Consider the following 27737-nt stretch of genomic DNA (forward strand, 5'->3'; position numbering starts at 1 on the left):
ATAAAAAACAACCTGATCATAAGAGAAGTGTCAATCACTGGAGACAGATTGTATGAATAGGCTGAGTGCTGTGTACCTAATTAGGTTTGGCTGAGCTAACTGCACCCTGAGCATATCTTTCCCTGCTTCAGCTACAAACCCATCCTCAGGGCACAGCTAGTTTTCTATTCCCACTGTGCTCCCTTAATCTAGTAAACTTCCACCTCTGGCCTCAATAAATATTTTATTTTCTTAATAGCAAGATGCTTGCTTCATTCCTCTGCAAGACCACTGACTCTGATTCCATGTCTGCATTAAATGTTTTTAGATTTGGGAATCTCTATGAACATAGATACACAAATACAGACTAGACAGAGATATATATGTGAACATATATGTAGGACTATATCATTTGAACATAAGCAAAAGAAGGTAAAGCAAAGAGGCAATGCAGCAAGGCAGACACTACATAATTTCTGGAATAACAATGCTGCAGACTTTTCTGCAACAGCTTCTGGCAGTTGAAACCAATCAAACATAAACACCTTGCTGCTCACAACAAAATCAGAAATTTTCTGTGATGGCTTTGGGAAACTAAAAACTAATACAGTTTTCATGAAGGAGGGAGAGGGAAGGGAAGCCTTCTTCCCGTGCAAAGATTTCTACGTGAAAGAAAGCAAACCATGACTTAATGATAGCTGAGAATTACTACTTCATTGTAGATGTTAGGCTAATCTTTTATATTTTTCTCTGCCGTTTTCAATCAAAAAAATCTCTGTTGAAAACTGGACCTTGAGAAACAAAACTAACACTGAAGTTTATTTCAGAGCTGACTGAAGCAAGCATATTGATTTTCTCAGATTTTGTATCAGCTTCTTGGTATACTACATTTCTCATTCAGCCATGTAATATTTGGGATAATATTTCTCTGCATACCACAGGGTCCTAAATGTTGCTATCAAAGAGAGAAGTGAACACTGTCATCTTGGTCCATACTGAATTGAGTGTGTGTAAAGCCTTTCTTTAAAAGAGCAGATTTGTTATGTTGTTATGGTGGTTGTTACCATGTCACATACCTGGCAGAAATCAAAGTGTTGTTTTGGTAGGTTGTTTTTTTTAATGTGTATGCAGTGTACCTAAAGAAATAACATGGATAAAATGCCTGAATTCTAGCATCTAGGATTTCTCTGGAAATGGCAGAATTTGCTAAATATCTAAATGCCTAGTAGTCTCACAGTTGGAAAGATTCATCATCCCCCTTCCCCTACCCCACCACTCTCACACACACCCCAGCCTCATGTCACAGCATATTCTACCTTCCATAACAAATTTAGTGTATGGTCACAACCACATTTCTCAGTAATGACTGTGACATGCAAAGGACATGATTCAGCAGGAGTAAAAGCATGTGCCTTGCTAGTAGCACATTTACATTCCTATTGATTTGAAAGGAGCTACTAAGCAACTGAGGTAAATACTTACCTGTGTAAAGTCAGCAAAATGCTTTAAACTCTTGAATCAGAGCCTGATAAAGGGTAAGTACTGTATTCCTTTATAAACTTGCTTTATGGTATTTTCAGGGAAAAAATTAAACCAAGTGGACTTCCTTTGGGTTCATTAGGTGACTACTGAAAATGGTTGTTTCAGGGTAATAGAAACCCTTAGAAATCTTTTTTCCACATTCTCTTGGAACTTCACCAGCCACAAGCACAATGGGGGGTGGAGGGAGGAAGGTCTTACATCCCATTGTCTCCACAGGACTCCCTGTTCCCTACTGAACGCCAGTGTAAATTTTTCCGAACAGCTTTGTCTTTCTGCCAAAGATAATGTACGTGTTTGGAGTGTGTGGGTAAAGATTAAAACCTTGTGGATGCTTTGCAGTACTTAAGACTAGCTTCAAACATCTCAACAAAGTAGAAGAGCTATAGGTACCAAAATGGTGTACATCACCTTATAATTTTTTTAATCAGTTGGAAATAAGTTCTCTTAAAAAGCTTTATTAGTCAGCTTTTTTTTTTTTTTTTTTTTTTTTTTTTTTTTTTTTTTTTTTTTTTTTTTTTTTGTGGGAGGCTTCTGGTGAGTGGTTTTGCCCCTCCCTGAATGTGACAAAGTGAAACTAAAGGAAAAAAAATTCTGCCTCCTTTCTGAACTTAACAACATGTTTTTTTTTCCAAAAACAGAAGAGACTTCAAGACCATAAAAATATTATTGCTAAATTTTAATCCCCTGAAAAGGTCAGGTTAAACCAAACAAAGTCCATTGAGGAGAAGTTGTTTTTATCAAGGCATTAATTTCAGTGGTGCTGTGAAAGTCTGCTCCAGGGTAGGTTCACTATGCAAATGTCAAATAGGGATGTGTTTTCAAGCTGTCTCTTCCTGCATGGTTATTGAAGGATAAAACTTAATTCTGGGAAGATTATTCCCCATCAGTATCTCAGGACCAAATGCATATATCTATAGTATGTCCTCTGTGTCACCAGGGCTTGGCTGGCTGAGAGAGACACTGTGTGACAGCAGTCACTGGTGAGAGACTTCAAGGGCGTGCAGTGAGAAGAGTGGGCAATGAGGAGAAATAGGTACCTGAAGTCTCACATTTGAGCCCCTACCAGCAGCAGATTTTCTTATTCCTCCCTCTGTACCTGCTCCATTCAGTTACAATTCCACCTTGGCAAGCGCTGCCACAGAGGAACCATCAACACTAGTTTAAGTCTGTGTTTCCTGTCCTTCAAAAACCCTTCCAACAACCTTGTCCTTGGCCTTCCTGAGCCACATGAGGTTCCCCTGGGCCAAGTTCTCCAGCCTGTCCAGCTCCTCAGGATGGATTCCCTTCCCTCCAGTGTGTCAAGCACACCACACAGCTCGGTGTTGGTGAATTTGCTGAGGCTGCACTCAATCCCCCTGTCCATATCACTGATGTTACAGTGCCAATCCCAACACCAGCCCTTGAGGAGCATCACTCCACCTGGACATTGAGCTGTTGACTCTGAGTGTGACCATCTAACCTGTCCATCACCCACCAAGTATCCATCTGCCAAATCCATGTCTTCCCACTTCAGAGACAAGGATGTTGTGAGGCACAGTGCCAGGTGCTTTGCACAGCTCCAGGCAGATGATGTTGCTCTTCTCTCATCCATCACCAGCTGTAACCCCATCCCAGCAGGCCACCACACAGTCAGGCATGACTTGCCCTTGGTGAAGCCATGCCCTCAGGCTGCCATCACTCTCCTCCTTATTCTCCATATGCTCTAGCATAGCTCCAGGAGAATCTGCTCCATGATCTTGCCAGGCACTCAGGTGAGACTGACTGGCTGGTAGATGATGTTCTTTTGAAGAATACACTGTCAGAAAAGGACATGGAAACGCTCCTCCCAGAAGAAACAGAACTGCTCCCTTGTTTCCTTCAACTGGAAGCCAGAATGTCCCTTTGGGGCCTCTGCCCAGGTGAAACTGTACACTCTAGTCATGTTAGAAAAAAGAAGGTTGGTTGCTTTTGCAGATTCTTGAAAATACAAACTGCCTTATAAAAACTGAATCATCTCATGAGTGGTATTACAAGGTTGATGGTTGGACTGGATCTCAAAGGCCTCTTTCAACCTCTATGATTCTGTGATTCTGTAGTCTCTGAAAAGCTTTCTGTGGCAATTGACATTGAATCTGTCACACTTCAGGAAAGCATATTTTCTGAGGACAAGAGAGTTGTGTGTTGTCTTTCGATGGCATTACAAACTATAATCCACAGTTGGCTGGGTGACTTCACTGGTGGTTCCAGCCAAAGGGCTAAACATGAGCCATAACAAGACAGAAAGCTCTGGGATATGTCAGGAAGACACACCTGTTATGGTGCAGTGAATAGACAGAGATGTTTGGGGAGCAATTCCTTCTGCCTTTGCCAGACTCTTGAAGTTCTGTTCTTTCTCCTCACTCAGCTTCCTCAATGATTGCTGATCAGGTTGTATTAATGACGTCAGGAGATCACTGAGTTTTGAAACAAATGTAGTTTCTGTGCTGTTTTGCAGTCCAACAAGTGGCATTAAAAAATGGAAGGCATTGCAGTAATATTGATCCACCCCACCCTCCCCTAAAAGAATCTCTTTTTTCTTTGTTTCAGATTACAATTAAACTACCAGCAATAACCTCTGAAAAACTGTCTATTGCTGCTTGGCTGTTCACAATAACTGGGGCTTGTACACTGCAAACCCCTGAGTGCTCAACAGTCAAAGATTTTTTGCAGCAATTTGAAGTATCCTCTTGTGAAAACAGCAGCTCTGGTTTTATAACCAGTGCACTACCATAACACTGTTTTTACTAGCTCAAGGTTCAATTTCAATATAATAATAAATAAAACCTTCTTCAAACAGCTCCTTAAAAATAGTTTTAAAAAGAAACTGCATGGACAGCAACTCTTCCTGTTTAGGGAAATGACTAAAGGCCATGCAGTCTCTCCCTCCTGTTAATGAGGAAGAAGAGAATGAGAGAAATGACAAGACTCAGACACTGCAATCCTGAATGATGGAGCTGGCACTCAACACCGTGTAAGTGGCCTGATCTGATCTGTAATCTGTGCATGCTGCTCTCAAGAAGGGGGTGCCTGCAGGACTTTCAGGTGCTGGCAGTTCATTTTTTGATTCACTGTTTTTAGAAGCTGCTATTTTTTGTCTAATTAGTGATAGCTGTGATACTGTTAATACCTTCAGAGATAATGGGGCCAACATTTGTACACATCTCTGAGGGTAAGAAGAGCACAGGACCTTAAAACCAAATCCCCTTTGAAAACAGGAACAAATTCTAATCATTCTTACACTATGAATTGGACACATCTCATAATATAAATAATGTTGTCCCAGAATCACACTGACCAAATTCAGTACTTTTCTGTCATCTGAGACAAACTTAAGTAAAACTCTGTGAGCTGGTTTTGGGCAGAGAATTTCCTAGGATCTGACAATGAGCCAGCCCAACTTGGGTACATGTGAGCTGGAGAGCCCCAAGCAGTCTCTTTTCAAGTACCTGGCTTAAGTAAAATATTCTACTTTCAAGCTTCCTTGCAAATCATTAGTAAGTCTTGACTTTAGTTTTAGCTTCTGTTTATCTTTAAGAAGAAATTTCTTGAAGTTCCAGTGTACCAATTCCTTCTTTCCATTATATGTATTGATTTGCCAAAGGACATTATGTCGTGCTTTGGAGACTTATTCTCAGAATTTTAGTAAACTAGAAATCTGACAAATCATAGGCTTTCAAGCTTCAGATTGCACTTAATCCAGTGGATTGTAATTAATCCAGTGGATTTCTCTTATACATCTAACAATTAATAGAAAACTAATTTGAAATGTAAATGCCATTATAATGTTTACCCGGCTACAAAGATTTATATTAAACTGCCTGAAAAAAATAGAGAATAGTGATTCTCTGAAGTAAATACTATTCAAATTAAGATTATGATTCTATGAACTGTTCTAAAGTACTGGATGTAGGTAACTACCTAAGTAGTCTGACAGCCAAAAGCTGCTGTGAGATTGCTTCCAGTGACAGCCACCACCCACTCACTTTAATGGATGAACAGGGCGAGGCACCTTCATGGGTAATTTTTTTCTTCTGAGAAATAACTAACAAACATCAGCAGGAGATAAAAACTCTTCATATCTTTAAAGAAAGTCACCTATTGGAAGCAGTTCCATGAGCAGACAGTTGTTGAGAGATGGCACCATGATTAAATGAAAAAATAAGTATCAGTTCTTTAAGTCCCTTAATTTTGTCCCTATCTGTCCAAAAGGCAGTAGTATTTGGGGGATTTTTCAATTAATTTTTAGCCTTTAATAACATCACTGCATGCTTGTGGTGCATTTTGGTGTACATAGGTTGTTGCTAAGTCATGCAGATCAGAAATAGTTATGTAACAGGCCTCTCCATTCCTCTCTTCTCTTCCCAGTTCTACTGTGCAACATCCCCATGATCTGCCTCTCCCTGTAATTCCACAATACTCATCTCTAGCTTTTACATTTCTTGCCATTTAGACCATATTTATGTGTCCCCATGATTCACCTTGTGTATCAAAAGTTTACTCCCTTCTTTGTAGGTCCTTATGCTTAAATTCACACTCCTTCTTGCAACATTAAAAGCAAGAATTATCATGCAACTGTGCAAAGGATCTTGGGGCAGCAACATGGAAAATAAAGCTGCAACACCTAAAAGTACTGTCAAGTGGCTGTACTTAAAGGTTTGGAAAGGTTTTGAGGTGTTTCCTAATGTCATTCACACTCTTCCTGATGTCTTCTTATTCACTTTCTTTAGAAGTCATGAAATACAGGTGTAAAAATTACAAACATATATAATGGAGGAAATGACCAGACTTTAGGTGCCTACCAGCATTTCAAATCAAAGGTCATGTAGTTTTAATAGTGCCCTAAGGGCCAGCATCCTACTGCTCCCTTCAGTTCCCAGTTCTGAATTACCAGGCATGGAAGGATAAACACAGCTGACCTTAAGTTAATTCCTTCCCTAAACTGTGGGCCAGCCTCTGATCATTTTGATTTTGAGAGCCTTTCTCTTGGTTTTAGATTTTGTTATGGGTACAGCTTATTTAAAGACAAGCAAACAAAACACCTATTTCATAATTTGCTTTATTTCTGCAAACAAAACCTTTGTTTTCCCTGCCAGAGCATGTTCTTGTCCCACTTGTTCTCTGTTGGTGTCTCTGAGGTTTTGGATCTGTGCTAAAGATGGGATGAGGCTGTATGACATCCCTTGCCCATTCATTAAAGCTCTATTGGCTTTCCCTTCCATTGCCAAAATTTCACAGATGAGCAATGGCCCCAAGGCCCAAACAGGCAGACAGCAGTTTAAGGATGTCTTGGCTTCCTGATTCTTCCTGCTGATAATGGCAGAATTGCAGGAGTTCAAAATTTGTCATTTCCACTTTCATATGTAACAGAGGTGAAGGAAATAGGGAACTTCACCCCAGCTGCCTGCTAAGATCCAGCTTTAGAAGAGCTATGCTTCCATTACTCAGCTAAGTGTAGGTCATATATATAAAATGCCAATTCACCAAATTAGTGGTTGAAATTTCACAGGGACCGATAATAAAAAGATGCTGACCTTTGTTTTCTTATTTTAAGCTCCTCATTGATTCCTTCAAATCATGACAAGGCCAGTCTCATTAATTTTTTTTCCATTCTGTTTGAGAAGAGGGTGTAAAACAAATTCCCCAGCTCATAAAGAGATTACATTAAAGCCAATATTTTCTCTTTGGTCAGGTAGGTCAGTTTTGGAATCAGCCATTTGCTTTTATAAGTGAAAGCCTTCAGAGGAATTTCTACCCCACCCAGCCAGCTAGCACAGCTTTGTTTAATGTTTCAAACCCTGCCTGGCTCCAGCAGATAATATCCATATTTATTGATACAGAGCTCTTGTGTGAATGGGAGCAGAAGTTCTTTGTGCTCTGCAATCTCACCCCACTCGTGCTGCAGGAAGCAGCTGACTGGCCTTTCCCACCCACCACATCCTTTGGAATGAAGATGATATCTCCCTGCAACCACTGCCTACAGACAAGGTGCCACAAGCAAACAGGTGCTTTCAGCAGGCAGGCAGGAAGGGAGAAAAATAAATAAACCTGAGTCTGCAAGACAGGAAGAAGGCTGTGACACACTTTCTAAAACTTTCACATTGAATTTTATCCCAACCAGCAAATCCTGCCTGTCTCAGATCCAATGAAAGGGCTTTTGACTGCTTTAGAGAGCAGGACTAGACAGTTATGTTAAAACAAATAATAACAAAACAAAGGGAGAGTCATTTAACAAAGTCAAGTTTGCCAGCAAGTTTTCCTGTGGATAAGTACACCAGTGTTGGCTAGCTTTGCAAAATTAGCCAAAGGTCATACTGGCTGTTTCCCAAATTGCAGACAAACCTGTGAGTGGAGCAAAGACTCCAGTTTCTGCTGCAGCATCACACCCTTCTGCTTATGTCCTTTAATGTTTACATAACCTTGAGTCTAGAGCCAATGAAAAAGGGTTTATATTTTTTCTAAAAACGTCAGCCCATATTCAAAAACAAAGCAAAAAATGCCCAGCCCTTCCCCACAGAGAGACCAATTCAAAAACTTCTAAAACAAAGACCTTGAAAGCCTGTATCTTGTTTTGGCATGTGAAAAAATAATAAATAAAAAATTCCTGGATTTCTGTTTGAACTGACGTCCCATTGGTACTTACACTGATACCATATTTAAAATTATGCAGATGGTATCACTGATTTTGATACTTTTGCTTCAAAGCCTACACAAATGCTCTTGCATGTTTAGATACTGCCTGAACAGAGGGGCATCTACATGCTGTAAGAGAAGAAGGGTAAGAAGATTTCTAGAAACAAAACAAAAAAGCTCAGGTGGATTTCCCTTTTCTTCCCCATCTTACAACTAAAGTAACTTTCAAATTAATCTGACTAGTTCATGCAAAACTAGCCAGATCTACTTTGACTTACCATTGGAATTCACACAGCTGAAACCAATTAGAGCTAATTAAAGAAACCAGCCAAGCAAAGGCTTAAGGGAGAGTACCCAGTTTGGCAAGAAGGTGGGGGGGAAAAAAAAAAAAAGCATATATAATCTCTACTAAAAGTGCCATTTTTATATATAGAGCTGTGGAGTTAAACAAACTTGGGCTTTAAATTCACTGCAAACAAACCAAGTAGTCCTGAGGCAGCAAAATCCCCCCAGAGGACATTACTTCCTATTTCCAAACATAAGCTTTAATCACAGTATCACTACCTCCTTGTTTAAGTTCCCCCTGATGCTTAAACACCTCCCTTCTGTCCTTGCCATAAACAAAGCCTCTGCTGCCTCAGCACCAGTATCAGTGCCTGGGGAAGGGCACAGCTGAAACACATCAGTAAATTCAGAACAGAAGAGACAACTGTCAGCAGGTCACATTTAAGACACAGAGTAAGAAATGATGATTTCTGTATGATTCCCTGGTAGTTCACTTCAGAGCTCTTGTCAGTGTCCTTGGCAGCAAGGTTCCTGTAGCAAAGCTCTCCCACTCCTGAGCAATTGGGTAAAATCCTCCTGCTTGGCATGGACAACAGCTGTGCCCTGCTAGCCATTCTCTCCTCAAGGTGAATTCTGCCACTGAATTTATCTAGCAAACTGAACAATACTTGTTGGTCACTGTCACAGAATGTCACAGCATTTCTGACTTTGTTTCAGGCTCCCAGAATGAATGAAAAGCAGAGACAGAAACTAGAAAAAATGTTTTAATGAACAGGAAAGAAAATACGTGTGCAACATGTGCCACAAACCCAGGTATGTTAGCATTCAAATTGCCTTAAGATCTGATTAAATCTTGGACCAGTTGATTTAAAATAAAAGGGAGAAGTTTATGTTTCAAACCATTACTTTGGTTTTTTCATGAGACATCAGTATTTCACAAGTAAGAAAATTAAGTTGGGTTCTTCAACAAAAAAAGCTGAATTTGCCAGAGGGGTACAAAACTTCATTTTGGCAACAAGTAGTGACATTTTTCTCCCACTTATATAACGAGATTTGTGTACACCTTCAACTACCAGCTTTCTAAATTAATTTCTCCCAGTTAAAATATTTTTCAGTATGACTGTTCCAGTCCTCCAAGGAATACTCACAAGACTGTTACTTCTGTTTACAGTCAGAGACACTATCAGGATATAAGAACCAAATCTGTGTGCAGAATTGCTAACTGAGTAACTCTGGGGTTTGGTTGGGTTCTTTGGATTGGTTGTTTATTTTTAATAATTTGTCTAAACAAACTAAGTTTTTTTGTATACACGTCAACCTTCTACCCCCTCACCTGCAATTGGGTACCCCAAACTAGTTCTGTTCTAAAAGTATGGTAACATTCTTTTTGAAGCTTGAGAAGTCAGTCTGGATTTGTTGCATACATTTGTGTTTTCTCAAGCTCTCAGCACTCCTGCAGTGCTGGCTGCCCTGCTCTGCTGTTCCAGCTTCCCTGCAGCACAGAAAGTTGCTCCACGGGCTTCACAGGGAAACACACTCCTCAGCCTTTTTTCATGGTAAATGCCTGATCTAATAATTTTTGGGTTGGGTTTCTGAACCTGTGTTGTAGAAAGTCCTACCTTCTTTTCCTTAAATACTGATTCTTGCACTAAAATTTATGGGTGAAACTGCTGAGAAGAAGCCTAAATGCAAGATACAAGGTACAACTATAGGGAAAATATTCTAGATACAAGTAGGCTTTCCTGTATAAGGAGAAAGCCATGAGCAGACTGACTGGGAAGGTTCTAACCTAACTCAAACTACAAATGAGACTCATTTGTTAGCAGGAAATGTTAGCAGAGTGCTGGCAGGCCTGCTAATGGCCCCTTCTGGATTTAAAATGAACAGATACATTTAGAGTGGGTAACAGCTGGAGGGGAGGAGAACCCACTAACAGAGATCTATTTATTGGTACACCTGGGCTGGGTGAGTTTCTGGGAAGTCACTGTGTAGCATCAGTATTTCATTTTATTAGAGTTCTTAATTTTTTTTTTAAGGAGAGCTTTTGCGTTACTTGAATTTTACTCAGAAAAGCTAACAAACCCCATATGCTCTATTTATTACTGAATACAATTCCCTCTGAATAAACTCTGATGGAAAAAAAACCTTTTTTTTTTTCCACTCAGTGATTCCATTTCTAGAGAAAACAGCAATACAAATCAGTCATATCTAGTGATCAACAGTGGCATTGTGATAAATATCTAATAAGCAATGTCATAATCAGACCTGTATTTTATTTGCTGTACTAAAATTCTGAGAGATAAGAGACCTGCTTCAAGGTAAAAATCATTCAAATCAGCACATAAAATGATCTGGTGCAACAGTTTTGAATACTACCTCATAATCACTTTATAAGAGCTCCTTAAACTTGATGTGAACTACTGACTTTGGATTAGCATGGCTTGTATTCTAGTGAGGGATTTGGTGTAGCAAAAATAATGAGGGAGGGATTGTGTTAATTTTTTACCCAAAAATTAATACTAAAGATAGAAAAAGATGCTGAAGGAGATACAAAATTATAAATTCTGTCACTGAGACATGAACCTCACAGGTAAATAACAGAATAACTGGAAAAATTCAGAAAATATTCAGCATCACATACCAAAAAACTGGTGTAGTGTAATGCACACAGCTGATATGGTCTGAGGTCATTTGAGAGGTCGACATGTCTCTGGCTGTTTCCTTCAGTACCTGCTTTAGAATGAACATTTATCATATCTAGAAAAGTTTACTCTGCTTTTCTCTTGCACCATGACTTCAGTTTAATGCTTACGTGGTTTTTGGACTCTTACAGGTAACAACTTTCTTTTGGTTGCTAAACAAACAGGAGTAATCCTTTACATGTCACCAAGGAAAAAATCATATGAGTTTGGGAGGATTTTGGTGTAAGCAGGGGGTATGCCCTGGATTTCAGACAGGACCAGGACCAGGACTAGGAGTAGGACCAGGACCAAATAGGATAGACTTAATGTAGTGCAGTTTAACATGGGGACATTTTTAGAAATAATGAGGTTCTCTCAATACAGTAATACAAGAATCTAAAAGAAAAAATGGGTGCATCCTTTATGAAGAGTGGGAAGGTCAGTTTGCTTTTAGATACATACCAGGCTTCTGGATGGAAGCCTGCAATGGCAGTGTCTTTGAAGGGAAATGTCATGAAAATTGCTTGCAAATTTCTCCAAGAGAAAAATGAAACAGCCTGAAACTTACCTGAACCGTTCCTATAACTGCACTTCTGCCTTTGAACACGCTTTCCATAAATAACCATTACAAAACACGCTGATCTATTTTAAAATATGGTTTGTTGTGAAAAACTCCACTATATTGTAGGTCTTAGGTTGTAAACCAGAATGTTCCCTCATCCTCGGCGTTGAGCTAGCGAGGTTTTGATTTACCTAAGGTTTGCTCAGGGGGCTTTATTTAGCTGCGTGGTTGTTGTCCAGGAATGAAGTGTGTCGTGACGAGGGGCTCCACCTCGGCACGGGGAGACGTTTATTGCCCGAGCAGCCTGCGGTGGTATGAGCAAGGAGTTTCTGGAGTTAAATAAACGGGGGTTAGTGCCCACCTCGGCCTCGATCGCTACCTCGGTAGGAAGGTACGAAATGCCCCGGTTGCCGACGGACCCTCTCCGCAGGCGGCCGCAGAGGCGGCAGCTCGGCCCCGGCCCCGGCGGTCCCCCGAGCCGCCCAGCCCGGCTGCCCGGGCCCGCGGGGCTCCGTGCGGGCTCCGTGCGGCGCTGCCCGGGCCCCGCGGCCATGGCCGGGCCGTGCGCCGAGCCGCCGCAGCGAGGGGCGGGCGGGCAGCGCCGCTACGCCACTTTCGTAGCGCTGGAGGAAATGGCTGCGCATTGGGCAGCGCGGGCGGCGGGGCCGCGTGTGCAGGGCGAGCGCGGCGTAGCCGGGTCTGTGAATAGCGCCGGCGGAGCGGCGGGAGGAGGAGGAGGCGCCGCGGCGGTTTGGTACCGAGCGGAGAGGGAGATGCACACGGCACTCGAGTGAGGTAGCTATAAAACCCCATTTGTTTACATGCCCTCCCCCACAGCCGCCCGGCGCCGCGGAGCGGGTGGCGGCCGGCCCGGGCCGCGGCGGGGCGGGGGGGGCGGCGGTGCGGGCGAGGAGCCGCAGCGGGGACCGAGCGGCGGCAGCGGACAGCAGCTCGCCCGCGCTGCGGAGCGGCGAGAGGGGCGCGCGGCGGCGCGGCCGCCTCATCACGTGGCGGCGGGATGAAGGCCGGGGGTGGGCGCGGGGGGCCGGGGGGCGGCGGGCGGGGGGGCCCCGGGGCGGCGGAGCACGAGGCGCCGCCGCGGCCCTGGCGCATCCCCCCACCCCCTTTCTCGCTCCGCGCGGGAGGCGACCATGCGGCAGGTAAATCCTCCCCGCGCCCGGAACGGGGGGCCCGGGACGCGGCGGCGGGGCCGCGGCCGCCCCGGCTGCTGGGGCGGAGGGAGAAAGGGGCCGGGGGCGCGGCGGGGGTCGGGGGTCGCGTCCCGGCGGGTTCCAGCCGCACGGAGCTGCGCGGTGCCCGCTGTCCCGCTTCCCTCCGGCAGCCTTCCTGCCGGGAGCGCGGCTTTGGGCGCGCCCGGCCCTGCCGAGCTCGCTCGCCCTCGGTGCGGCCACGTGGAGGCCGCGGGTGCGGTGGAAGGGCCGGCGCTGCCCGCCCGGCGTGGGCGCTGCGGGCTCCGCACGGACCCCGCGGGACTCGGCGGCGTTCGGGGGCAGTGCCGCGGCGGTGGGTGATGAACGAGCCGCGGTTCAATCGCGCTGGGCTTACTGTGGGGATCTAGCGTTAGCAACTGCGGAAAAAACACTCGGGCTGTAACCTGCACGTAACCATAGACAAGGGTACGGGCGGAAGGGTCAGCAGGCTTTGTCACTGTACTGTGCAGACACAGAAACGATGAGCGAAAAGCACTGATTACCTGTTCTCAGCTGTCTCTGCTGCTTATGCTGCGTCCTTTGGAAATACACACTTAACGTTGAAACTGCGGAATAAAATTGCTCTGTAAAATCTCTAGCTATCTTTGTCGTTTTTGGGCCTCTGTAGAAGTGTTCCTGCCTGCTAGCTGTTCAAACTCTCTGCCTAGGAGTTACCTGAGTAGATACACTTCTGGTTTCTAGCACTCCTAATGCTGTATGCCTGTAAGTAGCAATCATCATGTGTTTTTTTTTATTAAGGTAGGATCTTGTACCGTAACACCAAGGGAGCGTGTGATAACCTCGAGCCTGGTACAGAACTGAGAAATGCACACTGGAGGACCTGGTTAGTTTTCAGAGGAGCGGGAGCAGTTGTCATCTAGTTAACAAAAGTAATTCCTGGCATGTTCCAGCGGGTATGTTCTTGTATCCCTTTGGATAGTAGTAACTGACACAGTGACATAAAAGTAGAAAACTTTCTATATTAAAAAGGTATCATATGAGGTTTTTTAAATTCGACTTTAACACAGAATGCGCTCTTGATTTCCTTTGCTGAATAACGTGCTTTGCTTCAGACGTGAAGGGAAATAAAAATTCGGATTGAGGCATGCTATGCAACTCCAAAGTGAGAGACTAATGGTTACTCTATAGGCTAATAGTCTTGCATGGTAATGTAAGACAGTAACTGCAAAAAGCTCTGTGGCCCCCAAGAACATTGACCATTACCACTATACTTTACCACCTAAATTCCTGTGCTAAATAATTGGTTAAAGTGGAATTAGTGGTGGTGTCCTGCAGCATTTTTGCTTTAAAGTGTTCTTAGCTCATACTTCAGAGAAAAAAAAAGTATGCAGCCGTGCAATCTGTTTTTAAAGAGGATAGGGGGTGGATAGATAGACAGACAGACTGTGAATTAATTGTTTGTTTGTTGAGATTAATGGTGGCAGTTCCATATGGGCATTACTTCAGTGTCCAAGGGTGGGTGTAGAGGGTTATACACTCTTACCTATCTGGAATAGGCAATAGGACTAAAGATTCTGGCTACCTTGAAAGAAAAATTCTCCAAAACAATGAGCTTTGTTTCAGTTAGTATTTCTGTAGGTCTTTGTGCTTTCCAGGTTGGCTTACATAAAACCCAGGTATTAAGTTTGCAGCATATATCCAGTCAGTCACAAAACGTGCAATTGCAGCAGAATTGTGGTTTTAAGTTACTCAAATACACTCACAGGCTTTGTCTTAATGGATGTTCCTCCCATTGCAAGAAAATAATATAATGAAAGTGGATCATCAGGGTAATTCAGACATGTTCTAAAAAGTTTACTTGATGTGAAAAAGCACATGCTGACCATCATTACTTTGACTTGCACAGGTGAGATGGATATATACATATGCAGAATTAATATATCAAACATGGTATAGATTTCCTTCCTGGTCTCCACTAAGTCAAGCAGCTGTAATTTATTCTTTCTGTTCATACTACATTTTCTGCAAAGCCATGACTGATTCAAGTCTGAAGAGACTTTTTAAGTAGTGCCCAGATGACATGAACTTCAAGCTTGTACACAGACCTAAAGGAAGTGTGTTTGGGCTTGTTTGCCTTGGTTGTCCAGTTTAAATGTTGTTTGATCGTGATTGTGCCTATTGTAAAGACTTATTCCTGTCTCTGTCACAGTTTCCACAGAAGTGGAAGTTTGTTTTGAAATATGATGGGTACTTGATAAATCAGTGATAAAGTGAATCAATTTGAGAACATTTATGTGTTTTCATCAGATGGAAGTGCTGATTAAAATTACACAAGCTACTTAAAAGTCAAACACCATGAAAGTTTTCTGATTTGGTCCTTTACTGTAGTGAAACTGTGGAAGGATTGTGGCATCTGTACAAAGTGTTGGACAGTAGGAGAGATGGACAGACATAACTGCATGTGTCAGCAAGGAAAATGATACCAGAACGACAAAATCTCATTCCATTTTCTTCTCAGTTTGATGGTCATGTGAAGAACGCTTGGTATTTCATAGCATATTACTTTTTTAGGGTGTTTTCAAATACATTGTCAAATGTATCTTTTTGTAACACATTTTAAAATGTCAGTAGAAGTTTTGGAGAAGGAAAGTTTAATGGCAGTTCTGTTTCTTAGGCAGATAAGCTTTTCACAGGATTGAGCTTTAGGAGCAGGGTGAGTTCTGTGAATACTGAGAATTTATGCCTGTCGGGAAGCAATTTCTATTCTAATGTGAAGAAAATCTGTATAACTTCCTGGTTTACTGTGGGAGTCCAACTTCATTTAGATAGCAATTATTTAAAACAATTTTATCATCTGAAATGTATTATCTTTGGGGGTGGGCTACTGAAGTTATCTTAAATGAAACTAGCAATTTTATCTTGCTGATAAAGGCCTGAAGTAACACTTAATGGAGAAAGAATTAAGACTGCTCTTACATCATCGTTTAATTACAGCTGAGATATTACTTGAAATACACTTAATAAGGTCTGATAAGAAAATGTGTACCAATTAGCAAAGCTACTAAAACCTTTTTTTTCTAAATTTCAAAACCTGATGAAAATACTGGAAACCATGTCCTGCCATGGTGTAACCTCCTAAAGGATAGAAAGGTATGTGCTGTGTCAGAATTCAGAGTATTTTAGTGCTATTGAATCAGTGCCATTGCTCCAGGCTTTTTGGATGTAATAAAAATCTGAGGAGTAAAGAAGTTAAAAAATAGTTGTTTGAAGTCACTTTTGTTACCTCTTGGGATAGTGAAAAGTCTGTACAGGTTTTAATACCTGGAAAGCAGCCTAAAAGACTTGGGAGATGTTTGCTGATGTCAGCCTCTAGCTTCTGAGAGGGGGATGTTGGAATTACATGTAGGGTGTTGTGGCCATGCTGGGGGACGTGATTCATTAGACTGGAAATGCTCTCCTGTGACTTTGTGCTGCCTCATCATCTCTCTTTGCATTTCCTGGCTGCTTTTTCCATTGCTGCAGAGGAGGAATGACTCAGCTGTCGTCCTTTCTCAGTGACCCAGGAGCTTCATTCTCATCTGGCTGTCACCACCTCTGTAGCTTCATGAAGTCTCTAAGAGTAACCTGCCCCTCTTTTTGTTCTGTGTTGACAGTCACAAGTCAGTATTAAATGAAGCAGCACATCTATACAAAACGTGGAATATTAACAGAGGACTTGAGAGAGAGTTTCTGGACCGTTCAGAGGTACAGAAAATTGTATAAGCTTCAAGTTGGTGCTTACATGATAAGCACAGTTCTGAAGAAGTGTGAGTAAGTCTGAATAATAAGTGATAAAGACAGTTCTGAAGTCTCTCAGACTAGATTCAGGAGAAGGTCTGTGTAATACTGGAAGTGTGTGTATAACTGATCATGTGTGAAAGTCATCAATCCACACTGTGGTTGTTTAGATAAGATACAATGTGTATGTGAGATAAAATGCTCTTCGGGTTAAAAAATGTATTAAAGAAGTTTTATGCAGAATTTGCATAAAATTGTAAATACAATAAACGGAGACTTTGTGCAGTGTTTCTGCATGTAAGTTATAAATGCTTTAGAAATAGTTACCAATCACAACTCTAGTAAAGACCACTGTAATCCAACACGAATTCCAGGTAGGTCTTGTCATACAATTTATATATAAAATGCAGATCTCTACATTACCTGACTGACACCATATTCATAAATAGCTCTTTAGGGTGATGATTATTAATGGACAAAATAATAATTTGAATTTGCAAAGATAACTGTAAATGATAAATTATTTACAGCTGGTGATTTGATAGCTGTAAGTAGTTACTCTTTAACCAAGCTAATTGCTGATAATAGCATGCAGCATACTGAGATTGGAGCATCAAAGGAAAACTTAGGTAATCTTCAAGGTAGTCTCTTTCATTAGACATTCTCCAACATTATTCTTTTCATGGATTTTTTTTTTTTTATTAGTAAAACATTTGTTAATACTGATTTGCTTTTTAGATAGGATTTAGTAGCACTGAATTCCATCTAGGATTGTTCATGATAGCTACATGTCACTTGTACAGCTGGCAGTTGGGTTCAATTCCTCTTACAAAATAACTAGTAATGCCCCAAGTGAATGTTCCTGCAAGGGGGAGCGGTGAGCCAGGGCTGCTTCTCAGTCCTGCTTCATTTGTATCTTGTACAGAGCAGTCCAGAAAAACTGCTTCAGTGACTGGGGGAAGAATGCTCTCTGTTTCACACCATGGTTACATTTCTTCTCTGGGCTCTGTGCAATTTCTGTAACCATTCCTGTCAAGGAGGGCCTCTTTCCACCAGGGCTCCACTACCTGATAAGCACTCTCCTTCCATGAAATGCAGACTATCATATAGGCCATATATACTGTCTGCTGCAGAATACAGAAGCTTGTTGGTTTGTTTTTGGTTTTTTTTTCCTTTTTTGTGCTGGCCTGAACATCCACCTCTAGAAGACAGTGTCTCAGCCAGAAAGTACAGTTTCAGATTATAGTAGCATACATTAAAACTTGAGAAATGCTACTTGGCTGCAGTCCAGCATGATCACCTTGCAATGCTAAGTTTTTATGCTAAATATAAAACATTCCTATTTGTATGATGTCTGTTACAATACACAAACAGGATAGATTTCCATCCTTGCTGTTCTGAACTGTCCTTTGAGGCAATTGTCCAGCAGAGGCATTGCATTATAGTGACAGGGTCCATTTGCTCCCAGACCATACATTCAGTAAATAAACACACAGTAGCTGCAGCAGGATGTATATACAAAATTTTGCTTTTCATTGTAGTATGCCCATAACTAGTTATTTTTTCACTAAGTTGCTGTCTTTGTACTCCAGATAAGAGATTGAGTTTTATAAAGTGTGTAGTCTAAATTTATGCATTTGTGTCTTGCAGAGTGTGAGACAGAGTCCCAAAAATGATTTTTTGGTGCTCTAGGCAAAAATTCTTACACTGACTTTTTCTAACACTCACCATATTAGATACCATGTATCTAACACTCACCACTCAATATGTTCACTAGTAAGGAGAGGAGTGTGAGGGGTTAATGCTGACTCCTGAAAGAACAGATGAAGATGATATGCTTTAATAAAAATGCAGAAAGTATAGTAAATTCTTACTGTTTCCCTTGTATCAAGCTTTGTGATTCAAATGAATTACAGTAAACAGATACACTGAGTGATGTAAAATGCTTTCCAGCCTTGCATTGTACTGTTGTTGAGTTCTTAAAACAGGAATAAAATTTAAAAAGGCAAATTGCCAGTAATTTGTGGAAAATACTGACAGTTGCTATAAATAAACTAATTTGCTGGAATTTTCTCCCTTACTGTAGCTTAATTGTTAACAGTAAATTGAAAAATACAAAGGATTAATTATATTTTATAAACAAAATATTCTCAGAATGAAACATCTAGAGAAGTATATTGTTCTGCACATAAAAGGAATGTATATCAACAGTGGGAAAACCCCACAATTTTTTGCTGAATTTTTCCCATATTCTATGAAAAGTGTCATACAGGAATTCCTAGTATTCAATCAAGCAGTGATTGAATAATAGTGAAATACCAATTTGATGCCTCACATGCTCTGCAGTTTTTTATTCTGGACATGCAGTTAAGGTTTGCTTCAGTTTTACTTCCCTTGACACTAAACAATGCCAGACCTTTAACATTTTTGCCTCACATACTACCAGTAATATTGTGCTTCCTTGCCCCCTTCTGTCTCTAATCTTGCACTAAGAGTAATATTGGGTATTAAAATTTTCATTACTTCACCTTAAACTTGTGTCCCTTCTGAGTTAATACTCAGAAAGGTTTGTAGTTCGTGGTGAGTGATTTGTAAAGCCAGTCAGCATTTGTATCAATTTGAATGGCTGCCTCCATCACCACACAAACCTGTAAGGAGAAGCCAGAATAGTTTTGGTTAAAATAAATGATGGCTGGGAAATGGCATGAATTCTGTTGGGGTCTCACCTGGAATGTGGTGAAAGTGACAGTAATTGCTTCAGCTGGGCATTTTCTTGGTGGATTTGCCTGTTAAAATATGTACAACTATTTTATGTCCTGTGTCACACTGGTTAAGTGTTACTTCTGAATCTGCACAAGACTTTTTCACAAACTCCTTTGTCTCCCACAATTGCTGAACAGAGACACATTTGGGAGATCACTACTTCAAGATATCACTGGTTCCAGTAGCTGCCTGCTGTCTTAAGAGCAGCAGTTCTGGTTTGTTCTCTTGACAAAGTAACTTTGCTAAGAGGAATTTGAGTGGCATGTTGGCAGAGTACCTTATAAAAGTCTGTGATATTAGTTCATTAACTGAATCTCTTGTTTAAAAATAGAGATTTGATTCAATGGTATATAATTTGAAACTTCTCCATTCTAGGAATAACCTTCACTATCGAGCACTAATTTGGCATAGCACATGTAAGAGAAATATGATTTAGTCTCATTTTTAAGTGGACTTCATAATTGACAACATTTCTAAACTTATTTTTCTGTTTTTTGAAGTGAGAGACATCACTGGCTTAGCAGCAGGCATGCATAATTTCTTTTTTGATTGTAGCAATGATGGAGAGAGGTTTATTATAATGATGTAGGTATTAAACACTCATCAAAGACATGCCTTTAATGCCTTCTGACATACCACAAGTACTACAATGTACTGCAAGTGTTTTTAGAAATATTTATTAATATTTAGAAACATTATTAGAAATACTCTGTTCTGAAGGGAAAGTTGGACAAATGATTTTCAAATTACTTTCAAGAGGAAATATGTTTCAATGTTATTTGAGTCCATTCTGAGGTGACCACTTCTTTTATTTGTGCTCTGTCAAAATACTCTGTTAGACTGCAGATCAGCCAGATCAGTAACTGATGTTCCCACCTAAAGCTGGGTGGCTCTTTTTTTGTGTGGACTGTGGTGTTTGTGCAGCTGCACAATGAGCCAGATAGGAAAAGCAATCTGTCTTGAAAATAATCTCATTTTTTTCTTTTTCTAGGTTGTTTTTCAGCAGAATCTAGTTGTACAGCTGCACAGTGAACAGATCAGCAAACAAATGTGCTGGTATTCAAAATTATTTTGTGGGAATGGGAACGAGAGTGAAGCAGTGGGGGAGGGCAGCACTGCTGCTTTGAGTGCAACAACATCTTAAAATAATTGTTGAACTTCAGCCTTGGTTCTAACCAAAACAGTTTGCTTACTTTCAGAAGAAAGATGAAGTAGTAAAATGCAGCTGTAACTGGTTCATCTTTTCAAATATTTCAATCTTAAAAGCACTGGTTGGTATCTTAATAGGATCTAATTGAACAGTATATTCAGTACAGAATATTGGCACAAAATCAAATTAGCTCTGTTAAAAATTCTGTGCATTAATAGGTGTTTCATGGACTACATCCAATTTATATATGAAAGACTGTAAATTTATTCTTGGTGAGCAGAACTAGTACTTACAGAACTTCCAAGTATTCTGAAGTTTTTATATTCTTTTGAGCTCTGAGAAGGATCCTGTACTCAGCAATTTCTTACAAATAACTGACCTTTAGAGAAAGCTGTCTAGTTTTTTTATGTTTAGAATAAATGCTACTTTCTGGATAACTGAGCTGGTAAATTGCTACTGTATTAGTTCAAGATCATTTTATTATGCTTGGGACTTGGCTTTTCAAATACTTCACAGATTTTTAGGAAGTACTCATGGAGTGCCCAGTTATTCATAAATGCTTTCTGTACTCTTTAAATCTTATCTGGTATTAACTTAGCAAACAGGGCTTGGATCAATTAGTTAATGTCTGTGCTCACAAAGTGCCCCTCCTACTGGGCTATAGGTTTTCAAATGAATGAGTTTTACTGAAATCCACAAACCTGTTTCACTGAAATTGAAGAAGGAAGAAAATACAGGAGATGGGTGAGAATTACAGTTAGAAATGATTTTAATTTTAGCTTTATTGATGTGTAGCATGTTTTCCAGTTTCCATTAGCAGAAGCTAATATCGGCTTAGGACTGATAGAACAAAAGCAGGTTGTTATTATTTAGTTAAAATGGGTTTATGGCTTTCTTAAAATGTCTTTCAGTAACAATATTAATTTCACAATATTTATTTTTAAAAACTTATCTTAAAAATATGTGCTAGATTAACAGGATTTTGTATTCTGTTTGTTAAAAATGTGAAATTTTAAAACTGTAGAGTAGATTCATTTGAATTTTCAGGTTCCAACTTTTTTTTTAACTGAATATTTGTATGAAGTATTACTCAGTTCATGATGGGGGAAAGCTGCATACATTCTCCTGCATGTACATTGGAGTGAATACCTGCAATATAGAAAATAAGTTTAATTTCTTATAAGAAAAACTGTAGTGTAGTCAATAATTATTTAAAAAAATATTTCTCTTTTTAAGAAATTGGCATTTCTCATAGAGCTGTTGCTCTGAGAAATTCTTAATAGAAACAAAGTACACAAGTGCAGAACTTGCAGTGCCTCACAGTGAGAATGCTTTGGTTTGGTAAGAACATTGCTTTGTCCTTATTTTTAGCATCTCTTGTCTCTCTGGGTTCTCTCTTGCCTTAACTGGAACGTGTGTTTGTTGTGGAACTTGTAGCTGCCCATGAAATCTTACTAAGGCATTTTACTTATGTAAAATGGCATCCAAGCTGAGTAACTTAGAGGAGTCAAAGATGTTTTTCTTTGATGAGCAGAACATTGTTCAGAGAAAACAAGGATAAGAAAGTTGAACAACAAGGGGGTGAAACTGAAATTACTTGGGAAGGAGCGTGGGAAGCGAAGAAATCAGTGCATTTATATTACAAATATTTCAGGTTATTAAAATTGTTGGGAGTAGACAAGAAAAAGGTTTAGGGGTAAGAAAGCTGGGCACTTGAAATATTCTAGTCAGCACTGTACACTGAAAGAATGCTGTGCTACGTGGGCTGCAAATGCTGGAATAATAGATGTGGCTTTCATTTGAATTTGAATTTGGTATGACCACATTATTTGAATCCAACTTTGTTGTTTTAAGTAAAGCCTAACTCTTGAGCTAGTTTTCTAGTCCCAGTGAAACAGTTGGTGATAAATAAACAAAAGATGTCCCCACCAATCATGTTCATATTCCAGGCTTTAAGGCATAAAGTGCAATGTAAGAAGAACAGTTGAAGTAATGGATAAATTTCAAAAATCCAAGGGAAACTGAATGGAAAAAAAAAATTAAAAAGAAACGAAACCAAACCCAACTCTGATCACAGGTGCCTTTGCTTAAGTATCTGCAGCAGCCTGGGCAGCCAGTGGTTTGCACAGAGATGTGCTGAGTTTTCCATGCAGAGCAGGCAGCTGTTGCACATAAGTATTGCTTATGCCCAGGTGCTTCCACCTGCAGCCTCTGTGCGTGTGGATGTTCACTCAGTTCTCCATTTGCTGGAATGATCTCTTGCCCTGCTGCATGTGGAGGGTGGGGTGTCCTGGGCAGCACCCCATGCCTTTCTGAAGTGCCCTCTGGTGGGACACACTTCATCTCTGCCCCTGCAAATGTACATGTTCTAATTTTGGAGCTTGGCTTGGGGTGGGCTTGTCCCACTGCCTGAGGTGTCAGGAAGGACTCTGCTGCTCCTGCTGCAGCTCAGGGAAGTGCAGCAGGTGATGTTATTTCAGCCCTGCCCTTTATGGGTGCTGAAGTTTCTCACTGACCCACAGCTTGGAGTTGTTTTCCCTCCTGTCTGCCCAGGATCGTGTTCCTACCCCTGTGAAGGGGAGCAGCAGGGAACCAAATCAGTGAACAGAATTAGGCAAAGGCTGACAATAATAGGCAGAATCTTTTACAACTTTGGTGTAGCCTTGTCCTCAGTCTGTCCGTCCATATTCTCTTGAGGGGATTTGAGGGTCTTAATGTTCCTATAATGAGAACAACTATACCCAGTTTTGTGCCACTGAAGTGTACAGAACCTCGACTTCATCTTTCCAGTATTATACACTTATGAGTACTGCCTGACAGGTTAAACATGACAGCTATTTACAGATGCCTAGAGAATAATGAAACTCATTTAAAAAGAAAGAATGAATTCGTTCTTTCTGGTTGTTCTTTTGGAAACGTTTTATTATGGGTACTTCTGGTTTTTAAGTATCTATTCCATAACAAGATTTGCAATGGAAGATACAGAATATTATACAATAGAAGATAGAAAACAGTGTGTTAGGGTTATTACTGTTTTAACTGAAAACAGACAAGTAATTGATTTTGATACTGCTCAGCTCTTGTTTTTCAGCAGTGAATCACAGTCATAGGTTACAAACTATTTTAACTACTAGGGCATGGAGAAAAGGTACCATTCAAAGCTAAACACCACAATTAGGGATGCATGACTAAAGTTTCCAAGTAATGTATTAGTAGTATTGTATGAGACAGTCACATGGAAAAGATCATGGGGTTGTGAAAAGGATTATGAGCATGCTTTAGTCATGAATTTCCTGGTAGAGATATTTTAGTCTGGATCATGCTTGCTTAAATGAGAATAATTTAACTTTCTTTGTTCTGATTGTATTACCACTGTGTGGTAAAGGGGGAGAAAAGGTGTCTTACCTACAAAAGTAGTCTTACTTAATATATATAGTAATATATGAAAATAATATTTCAGTAAATTTGGGGGATGAACTTATCATACTGAACTACTTGAAAAAGTTTATCACAGCCCTGAAATCAGTAACTGGAATGTAGGGGATTGAACTGGAGACAAACACATCCATTCCAGACTGATGATTGAATAGTTGTTTATAAAAATAAACCACTAATGTACAATGAGTAGCCATTGACCTATCTAATGTCCATGGAATCAATTTTGATGCAGATGCCTCCATTTGACACACTCTCTGGGCTTATATTTTCAAAAGAGAGTTTTCCCTTTTTAAAAAATTTTGTACGTTGTTGAAGCTGCAGTGTAAAGTGAATTTTCATATTTTGGATTTGTAAAGATTAAGAGGAGAAAGGTTTTTCCCCAGTCTTTTGTGTTGACACATTTATTTGCCATATGAAGTCTTTAGAAGGCAGCTCCTTCCTTTTCTCTGCCAACCTTTTCCAAGTATAAGAGCTTCCAATAGATTTTTTGTGTGTGTGTGTGTGTGCAGTAATATGGTTACCAGGACACAAGTTTAAGCACAAAAGAGCAAGCTGGTATTTTGGGAAAGCAAGATGGATTTCAAATGTTTGTGGTTTGCTGCAGAGTACTTTCCTGGCTGGATTCACAAAGCACATTTTAGTGAGCAGCTGTGGGGGCCTTGGGAAGGACAACCAAATTTCTGCTGTCTCATGTGAGAGTCAGTGGCACTTCAGGAGGTGCTGAGCAGGTCACTCGTGTCTGGGAGTGCAGGGCCAGCAGCAGCTGGAGTCAAGGTGCACACCAGGAACTAAAAGCACTGGCAGTGTTAAGAGCTAAAGCACAGCTGGCCTATGACCTGTCCCCTTCCATCCCTGCATTTGCTGCAGTGTAAAATGGTGAATTGTTTTCATTTCTGAATGCAAGACAAGCTCTTGCAGTGTCTCCTTCATAACCTGGCGTTGAATTGTAAGTTTTTTACATGTAGCACTAAATTGAAAAGTACATTGCCTCAATGATATAATTTCTAAATATCAGCACTGGCTGCTTTCAGCTTGCCAGTTGGCAGCATTAAGAGTATTTTTTGAGTTGCATAAGCAGGTAGTGTCCATATAACCCTACTTTTATATGGATGTCCACGTAGATCTTTGTAAGTGAAAAGTACTAAAAATAAGGACATTTAAGCAATATATTGAAGTTGGTTAATAACTTAATTTTGCATTGTTAATGGGCAATTTCAAAGTGGGGAATTGTGCAGTGTGTGTTTAGTGGAGGCACTTTAGCAGCACAGAAGAGAACAAATGGTGCATGGGTTTTCAGCTATATTACCTGCCTGTCACCCCTGTGAACAGGAAAACACAGCATTGTTATTTTAAAATAATTTTCATTCTTTTGTAGCTTGTGTTTTATCAAGATTTTCAATATTATAAGTTATCATAAGTATAGATGCCTCTGAAAATATGCACAAAAATATTCTGATAAGACTGACTGTAAATGTTGTTAGTCTTCTTATCATCACCTCCTGTCTGGTTTGTAAAACTGAATCTCTGAAATACAGAGTCTTAGTGCTGAATGAGAAATGTACATTAATACAGTTTCTGCAGTAAAACTACTGCAATTGCTATTCTTTTATTGCCAATATCTAAGAAGTTTTGTGAGTGATTCAGTTTGCATAAGTACCGGACTGGTATGCCATACAAATTGACATTGAGATTGCTTTTACAGCTAAGTGCTTCCCTTTGTGTTTCTTGTAGGAAACAGAGATGAAGGTACACATGCACACAAAATTTTGCATCATTTGTTTGCTGACATTTATTTTTCATCAGTGCAATCATTGCCATGGAGATGGACATAACAGTGGTCCCAAAAAGGATCGTGTACACGACCACAATGACTATCAGATCTCAAATGAATCATACTTCCAGAATGGAGGAACAGAATCTATGCCCAGTAAATTTTCAACGTTGGAAGCAGAAAATGAACAAAAATACTACATTGAAAAGATTTTTGATCGCTATGGTGAAAATGGAAGATTATCTTTTTTTGGCCTGGAAAAACTGTTAATAAGCCTTGGTTTGGGAGAGGTAAAAGTAGTGATGATAAATCATGATGATATTGGCCACGATCATGTTTCTCACTTGTATGCCTTGGAAGTACAGGAAGGAAAGCATTTTCATCCTCACAGCCATGCTCACAGCCACTCGGATTCAGAAAACCAGACCACGGCCGGTGCGTCTGCAAAGAGAAATCATAAATGCGACGCCGAGAGAGACGCGGCGGCGCCCTCGGTGCGGGAGGACGGCAAACACCTTCACAACCAAAGCCGCCGGCACCACCACCAGCACCACGCGCGCCCGCACCGGCACGAGCACAACGGCACGCGCCACGCGCACGGCGAGCACGCCGAGCAGAGCCACGAGCCTTCCGCGGACACAAACACCACCCAGGAGCAGCCCGAGCGGAAACAGCGCAAACAGAAGAAGAAGCAGAAGAAGATCAGCGAGACGTCGGGAGACGCCACGTGGGATTACGCCCCGGAGCACGATCCCGGCGACCAGTACGAGCACAACCGCGTTCACAAGCACGACCACGTCCACGACGGCTCTCACCTGCACGGGCACCACCACGAGCACGGCGGCGAGCGCTCTGCCGGCCACGGGCAGCAGGACGGCGGCTCGGGCAGCGCCGCCGGGCACCGCCACACCAGCAAGAGAGAGGCCTCGCACAAGCAGATCAGCGTGAGGAAACACGCGCCGCCCGCGGCACGCGGCCACAGGGAGCACGGCGAGGAGCAGCGCCGGCGGGAAGAGGTGAGTGGCAAACGGAGCGCTGGTAAGCTGACTGTCAGTGCTGGCACGTAACAACTGAAGGTGCGTGCCCACAAATGTCAGAGAGGCACCCTGGGACCCTAGTGTAATACAGGTAAGCAGAGTGACAGCACTAGAGGTCACTGCCACACTTCTGAGCTTACTTTGTGTTGTCATTTCTGTGTGCCCATCACTTTTCTCAGAGACCTACTGTCATGCCTATTTATCTGTATGAAGTTGATCCATAAAGCTTTCTGAGATAACCTACTTACAGCTGAGGTTTTTCCCTTCCCAATATTCTGGAATATTCTTCCACCACACATGCCTTTTTTGGACTTCTTTCTGAATTTGAGATCATTAACGTTTGAAAACTGCACAGACACTCTTTCCTAAAATACCTGCATCTTTTCAGTGCACTCCTGATAGGTTTGTCCTAAGAGATTAAGAAGCAATTGCAGATGTAGCTTCAGTAGCACTGTGCTCGGTGGAAGCTCTTCTGTTTAGTCCTTCAGCATCCATTATTTCTGCCATCACCATAAATCCCTTCCCCTTACAGTTAACCACAGATAGAGGACCTTGTAAAGTCATAATTTTAACCTAGAAGGATGGAGGGAGTGCCAAGTTAAAGGGTTCAAACTGTACTAAAAAGTGAAACCCAAAACATAGGTTGGTAGGTAAACAGAAGTGTTGAGATTCACATTTTTTATTTTGGATTCACATTTTTCCACTCTTCACCTGTTGCTCTTTCTTCATTGCTTGTACTGTGTAAAGAATATGGAAACTGCTTTTCATGGACATTTATCAAAAGTTATATAGGTGTTTGGAGACTTGAGTTTGCAATGCAGATATTTTTACTGTTTCTTTCTCTCACAAACCACTTAGATCAGTTTAAGACATGTTTTAGCACTGGTGGAACATTTGGACCAAAGTTTCTGCCTCGTTTGTGTTCTCAAATA

General features: G+C 41.0%; 1 protein-coding gene and 1 long non-coding RNA gene across 10 annotated transcripts in view; one reads left to right on the forward strand and one right to left on the reverse strand.

The window, feature by feature from the left end:
- LOC306804625 overlaps positions 1–1663 on the reverse strand; it is a 30165-nt gene extending 28502 nt beyond the window's left edge. The window contains exon 1 of the long non-coding RNA XR_013774955.1: positions 1462–1663. This is a non-coding gene — a long non-coding RNA (uncharacterized lncRNA). The remainder of the gene's footprint in view (positions 1–1461) is intronic.
- Positions 1–27737, forward strand: part of SLC39A10 (solute carrier family 39 member 10) — a 49233-nt gene that overhangs the window by 5112 nt on the left and 16384 nt on the right. Inside the window, exons 1-3 of one of the 9 annotated variants that reach the window (XM_079311431.1) lie at positions 12316–12492; positions 13668–13752; positions 25729–26784. In XM_079311431.1, the coding sequence (XP_079167557.1) occupies positions 25738–26784 (1047 nt within the window). In that variant the 5' untranslated portion in view covers positions 12316–12492; positions 13668–13752; positions 25729–25737. Of the gene's footprint in view, positions 1–4460; positions 4511–12315; positions 12493–12750; positions 12858–13667; positions 13823–25728; positions 26785–27737 lie in introns of those variants that run through there. The other 8 variants (XM_079311426.1, XM_079311425.1, XM_079311430.1 and 5 more) reach the window with 8 other exon arrangements.

Source organism: Erithacus rubecula (genome assembly GCF_903797595.1).
Source record: "Erithacus rubecula genome assembly, chromosome: 8".
Taxonomy (NCBI): domain Eukaryota; kingdom Metazoa; phylum Chordata; class Aves; order Passeriformes; family Muscicapidae; genus Erithacus; species Erithacus rubecula.